General features: G+C 40.4%; 1 protein-coding gene across 1 annotated transcript; it reads right to left on the bottom strand.

Annotated features, from left to right (window-relative positions):
• Positions 1-1,686: 1,686 nt before the first annotated feature.
• SAT1 (spermidine/spermine N1-acetyltransferase 1) lies at positions 1,687-5,458 on the bottom strand. Its single transcript, XM_044670146.1, has 6 exons — positions 5,207-5,458; positions 4,452-4,503; positions 4,270-4,353; positions 2,540-2,641; positions 2,382-2,422; positions 1,687-2,236 (listed from the first exon to the last, which is right to left on the bottom strand). Exons 1-6 carry the CDS (start codon positions 5,270-5,272, stop codon positions 2,066-2,068), a joined length of 516 nt encoding a protein of 171 aa, XP_044526081.1. The 5' UTR covers positions 5,273-5,458; the 3' UTR covers positions 1,687-2,065.
• Positions 5,459-6,554: the final 1,096 nt, after the last annotated feature.

The following is a 6,554-nucleotide window of genomic DNA, read 5'->3' as shown; positions in this document are numbered from 1 at the left end:
ATTCTGCCAACTTTTCTCTAGGAGGAAAAATACTTTAAAAGATGTTTTAATTTTAAACTCGATTTCTGGCAGGCTTGGGCATAAAAAAAAGTGCAGATTTTTCTTCATATGGGGCTGCATTACTCGAGGGAAACTTTTTGTGGCCTGTGGAACAGAGAATATTGTACATTCCTGACCCAACCCATTTTGAGGAGTGGAAAGTATAGAGAGACCCAGCTCTATATTTCTGGGGATCCTGAGTGGCGTTTAGTGGCATTGGATGGAATGAGAACAATCAGACTAAATGTTTAGCTCATAACTTTGCTCCAACTTCATGGAGTCTTGAGTTTAATATATATACTAGTTTCACACAAAGAATCACAGCTGTGAAGGGGTTACAAATTATACAAAAACCCATTAAAGTCTAAAAAGTAGAGATATAGGTCCAGGGTCAAAGGCCAAATTTCAACCACCAATTAGTAGGAGGTTAATTCTGGGAGCAGAAATATATTTCATGGAGATCCTAAACAAATTGATTTACAGGATTGCACCTGGTCAGATAAAGTCTTGTCTAGCTTTGTCTGTCTCTGGCATTGATTATCTAAGTAATATATTTCTTGGAGTTCAGACTTCTTAATTATCAAGGAGAGAAATTGTTAACTCAGTAGCTGCTGGTCTGCTAAGGACTCAAAGCTTTCCAATAAGAATATTAAGAAAAGGTGGGGATCTGAAAAGGAGTCAAAAGAGGAGTCTCAGAATTTTACCTTAGATAACCCATTCTGTCTGCATCCTGACATGCAGTGCAGAAAAAAATCAGTTTTACTTGCCGATGATTTTGTAATGGGATCCAGATAAAATATCTATTACAGACTCTATTTCTCTAAATGACTTCCAATAGCCTCCTGGAGGGGTCAAGTTGTTTTTGGATTAACCAACCTGCTGGTACCAGAGCTTTTCAGGGCTCAGGTGACCAGGACCAAACACAAAGACTGCCTCAGCCTGGATTGGTCAGGTAGGGAATCCAGATAACAGGCCCTATCCTGACCCTATTTCTCCAATCGGCCTTCCACAGGGAAGCCTTTCCTATACACCCTCTCCCAAGAAAATTGTCCATAGAGGACTGATTTGATGGGAATTCACCCACCTAGGATATACTTAAGTAGCGTTACCATATATATAAACAAGTACATATAAACATTATTTGGATATATGTGCATGTGTATACATGGGTGTGTATGTACATATATATATATATACATATATACATATATATATATATATATATATACACTAGATGATGTGTTAAGAGGGCAAGTCTCTGAATTATCTCATAAGACCTCAATTATATTAGCTATGACTATAATATAAGTCCCTAAGACATAAATCCCTCACCATCTCAGCCAACTTCCCACAACATGATACCAATATGAATCAGTGAAGGAAGTTCCCATACCAATTGTTCCCTACACCAGTGGAATCCAAGGTGCAGAACAACAACAACAAAAAAATTAATTATGAGTAAAGTAGAAATGGTACCAGTTGGATTTCAATTTCAATTTTAATCATCTAAGAAGTTCCTGTGTTGCAAAAACTGTGTTTCAGTTTCCTTTTTCCTAATGTACTCTCCCATTCAGTGACCACAAAAAGATGTAAAAAAACCCAAAAATCTACAGGAATTATTGAAAAAGCATATACTCAAAGCTGCAATTAAATTGAAGACTAGTTTATTTTTTTTTAAAAAAGATAATTAAACAGAAACTCTATGTACCAGTGTGTACATTGTACACATTTAAATGACTCACAAGAATGAAGTTTTATTCATTTACATTTTAAGATGACACCACCTTGTTTATGAGAAGATGCTCACAGAAAAGTCTTGATTCCAAACCGCCAACAGACCTGATGTTTTAGCACCAGACCCCAGGAACAAACATGCTACAACGCCACTGGTAATAAAGCTTTTGAATGAGTGCTCATGCTATATGACTCTACTACAAGACAGTATAGAAAGCAAGAAGTTGAGAATTTATTCTACGTAGACTGGTTCAGGAATGGAACACTTTGTCACCACTAATGCTAGCACTTTTTACTCTTCTGCTGCCATTTTTAGCAAGTACTCCTTATCGATCTTGAAAAGTCTCCATCCTTCCTCACTGGACAGATCGGAAGCCCCTCTTCTCTTGTAGAACTGGATAGATGGCTCATTCCATTCAGCCACTAAGAAGTGCATGCTGCTGCAACGGCATTTGACTGCAACCTATTGTTATAAGGATTGAGTTTTAAAAACAAAACAAAAAAAATCCAACAATGAACTTGCTTTCCAATACCCTGAGTTGAAGCTATTTCAGGGACTTCAAGTCAAATTTTGGAATCTTTAAAGAATAGAAATTTAAGTGACTTACCTGACTTAGGTTCTTCAGAATTTCAGAACCAATGCCAAACCCTAGGAAAGACCAAGAAAAAGTTGCTCAATTAATGATCATTTTAAAAGTGGTGTGGAGGAATACCTCCTACCTCTCCTTTTAGGAATACACCCCCACCCCCCAAACTTCCTTCATACCTCTGAACTCATTCATCACAAAGAAATCTTCAAGATACAACAGCTTTCCAATCCATGGGTCATAAGTAAAGTAGTACATAGCAAAGCCAACGATGCTGTATCCTGGAACAGAGCATCACAACATTTCTTTTTTTAGTAAAAAAAGACCAGAAAAAAAAAGTCCACAGCACTTGTAGCCACATCACTCAGAAGAATGTTTACAGGTTTAAAAATTTTACATGCATGGATCTGAAAACTATGCTGCTATCAAGCAGTCTCTGCATGCAGCTATCAGCTGTAGTTACGATAGAACAATATGATCCATTCTTATGCTACTCCGCTGTTTTCAGAAATTTGCAAGAAGCACACATTAGAGCTGGAGGCAAGGGAAGAATTCGGACATCTCTGAATAACAGCTTTGTCTATAGATGACCCACTCTGCAATCTGCTGGATCCCTCACAGAAAGTTTGACAGTTTTAATGGCTTGAGAGAGCTGAGCTGCTATGACCTTTATGTAAACACAGACATTATTCACATCCTACTGAGTTACTGGTATGTCCACTTGCGAATATAAATCAGGTTTACACGGCAGTTCAGAATATTAAGTACAAGGAGCTCATGAACTCTACTTCCTTAGGTCAGGATACCATGCTAGTATTTTTTAGTTATTCAAGAGCCTTCCTTCCAATTCACATGTTCTCCAATTTACTCTCCCCAGTTTTTCCAGGTACAAGAGGCAGCCAAAATGCTGCTAAATGACCTCCTTGTACCTCCCAAGAGCACTGCACCCATAATCCTCTATCAGATGGGTGAAAAGTGCTACTTTTAACCCAACAAAACAGATTTCTAAAAGAAAAAAACCAAAAAGCCCAATTTGAACAATTCCCTCCCCAGTTCCACTTCTCTAGCCACCCCCCCCCCCTTCAAAAATAGCTTTACTTTTTTAGCTGGGTTCTCTTCCAGTAAATTAGAGAAGCCAGACACACTCCAAGCAGCTGACTTAATTCTTTTAGAATTTGCCAATAATCCCAAAGGTTTAGGAGTAAGTCATCAAATTAAAACGTTTTAGTCATTTCACCCTTATTTGTTAAACACAGACAGGAAGAGAGTATAATGGAGTTTCTGATCTACCGTGTTTTTTTTTTTTTTGGTTTGTTTTTGTTTTTGTTTTTTTTTTTTTAATATGGTGTGGGAAGAGGACTTGTCCCTGTAGGCCTTACCTCATTTATCATGATCATCTACTTTATTGAGTAACGGATCTTTTAGTTACCTCCCCGCCCATCCATGTACACGGAAGGGCCATGTACATGGCGAAGCTAGAGACTGTAACCTGAAGATTGGGACAAATTAAAGAAAAAATGTGATTCAACACAATTACAGAAAATGTTATGTTAGGGTCAAACAAGAAGAACCATTTTATGAAACTGAATTACATCAAATGACATCATACCCAGTTTTCCAGGGAATGTGTAGGGCACACATTTTGCTGACAAACACCTCTTAACTCACCCTAGTTTTAGATCAGCACTAGGATCAACTTTTTTGTTTTTCTCGTTTCAACATCAGATTGCCTTATTTCTGGCCACTGTCCCAAAAACACTCTCAACTTCTGCATAAGCCAACAGTTCTAAGCAAAAACTAGGCATTACATCAACATCCTTTCTCTTTCTGATTAGCTACTGAAGTGGGGGGTGGGGAAAAAGAGGGGGAACAGGAAGAACAATAGGCCTGAAGGGCCAGAGTCAGTTACCTTCGGGTGTCCAATGTTCTTTTGGCACTTCTGCAACCAGGCAGTGGTAGAAAGGGTGCTCTCCAAACCCATCTTCAAGCAGATCTACAACAAAGGCCAACAGGGATACACAGAGATAATGGCTAATGGCTATGGTGAAGGCCACCAAGGCTATTAGACAAACCTCACTGCAAATGAGTTACCTTTTTCAGTTAGCACTACTTGTTCTTCCATTTCTTCATACTTAGCTAGTTCCTTGAGATGATAAAAAGAGAAGAGGGGAAAAAATCAGATAAGAATCCAAAGTACTTTTATCTACCACAAAAAGACAGAGTCAGCTAAAAAGAGGTAGGGTTATTCACTCGGCAACTATAACGTCAAGCCCAGCTCAGGGCCAATGACTGATATAGGAGGGGGAGGGGAGAGTCTAGCCAAAGGGAGATCTGGATCGGGGCCAGTTTCCTGGTCAACTCTATAAACACACGCAACTAGAGAAGAAAAAACCCAACAAACAAATGAAAACCCCAAAGCTCTAGACTTCAGCGAGCAAAGAGGGAAGCGGGCGATTCCTGGAGCGGAGGCGCAATTACAGCGGCTACACAGATAATCCTCAAGTTCAGGAAGTGGAAAATATGCTGGGGGGTAAGGGTGGGAGTGAGGGTCTCGGGCGTTCTAGTCTCTATTATTTACTATCTTTTGCTAGTATTTCTATCCCTAACTCTACCTGATATCCATTCTTTCCTTACTTCCTCTTTTTTTTTCTTTCTTTCTGACTTTGGGCAACTTTTAAAACTCACCGAGTCTCAATTTCCTCATCTGTTTAAAAAAAAAAAAAGGCCGGAGGTAGGTGAGCTGGGAGAAGTTGGACTCTATGGGGCGTCTATAAATCCTTCCTGCCTCTAAAAATCTATGCTCAATCAAAGAAAAAGAGGCACAAAAATGCCCCCTCGGAGGCTACCTTGATTAGCCGGAGAATATCACTGCAGTCGGCGGGCGTGGCGGTGCGGATCACGAAATTAGCCATTTTCGTCTTTTGCTTTTTTTCCCCTTGCGGACCAAGCCCCTGTACTTGAACAGCAGGAGGAGGTGGTTCCTCATTCGTTTCCCGGGAGCTTCCTCTTCTTAGTCAGGCTGGCACCATGACCCGGGGCCCGGCGGCAAACGACGAAGGGTCTCTTCACAGAGGAGCAACTGGAAAAGACTAGACAGCTGCAACGCAGTTGTGCAACTCGCGGCTCCCGGGGAGCGTCTATTTACCAAGGAGCTGGCCCCGCCCACGAGCTCCACTTTGGCCAATGGGATGAAGCCCAACCCTAAAGCTAGAGCTAAAGCGCTCTCTCTCCTTGGCCTCCACTCCTCAGATACTCCACCCCGCCCAAGACCTTCCGTGTCCTGTCCCCCCAGCCTAGCCCCGCCTCTGTACCGCTCTCTCTGACTCTTCTTTCCCTTCCGGGAGCTGTCGTAACCCTTATCCTTGTGATGAGGAAGGGAGTGGGGGAAGGGGGCTGACTCTGCTCTGATGCATTCACAAGCTGCGATGTGGAAGCGCCTCCTAGTGTCCTCGAAACCTGCGTCTATAGCTTGAGTCCGAGCTCAAACAGTTTTTTTCTTGGGCTTTTTAGGAGACAAAAATTTCATTCCCTCTCCCCAACCCATCGAGGAAAACAAAGCAAAACAAAAAGTTGTTTTAAAAAGATTTATTTTAGTATTAAATTTGGGTTTCAAATTCTCTCCCCTCCCCCCATTAAGAAGGCAAAAAATATGCTATCAATTTGTGAAATCATGCAAAATATTTCCGTATTAAAACATGTTGCAAAATAAAAGCAAGAAAAACAAAGTGAAAAAAGAATGCATCAATCTGCGCTCAGACTTCATCAGTCTTTTTCTGCAGATGGAAAGTATTATTCATTATAAATCCTAAAACAAAACCTCGGAAGGAATGAGCATATTAGAACAAAACACCTGCCACTTGTCCAAAAATATGTGGGGAGATAGGATACTCTGCTTCATGGTTGGTACCCTTAATTCATGGTTGGTTTTTGCAGTGTTCAGAATTCTTAGAGTTTTCAAAGTTTTGTCTTTATTTACAAGGTTGTTATTGTATAAATTGTTCTAGTTCAGTGATGGCAAACATATGACACCTGTGTCAGTGCCATTTTATGACACGGGCACATACAGAGAAGTATGGGGCCACTTGCCGAGGATGAAACATTTGCTTTGCTGTAGTGTAGTGTAGACACTCTGTGCACTATAGATGACAATTCTACCTATATTAATTTACTTATTTTGGTTTATTAAATACGTTA

This window comes from Gracilinanus agilis, chromosome 3 (assembly GCF_016433145.1).
Source record: "Gracilinanus agilis isolate LMUSP501 chromosome 3, AgileGrace, whole genome shotgun sequence".
NCBI lineage: Eukaryota > Metazoa > Chordata > Mammalia > Didelphimorphia > Didelphidae > Gracilinanus > Gracilinanus agilis.
This window is presented reverse-complemented; position numbering and strand designations above follow the sequence as displayed.

Bases quoted from the DNA above. Each gene is read 5' to 3' on its own strand.
- SAT1 (XM_044670146.1), bottom strand. From the start codon at position 5,272: ATGGCTAATTTCGTGATCCGCACCGCCACGCCCGCCGACTGCAGTGAT. The intron at 2,423-2,539 runs GTATGAAGGAAG...GGTCTTTCCTAG, and splicing joins TGTGATGAATGAGTTCAGAG to GGTTTGGCATTGGTTCTGAA. The intron at 2,237-2,381 runs GTAAGTCACTTA...TTATAACAATAG, and splicing joins TTCTGAAGAACCTAAGTCAG to GTTGCAGTCAAATGCCGTTG.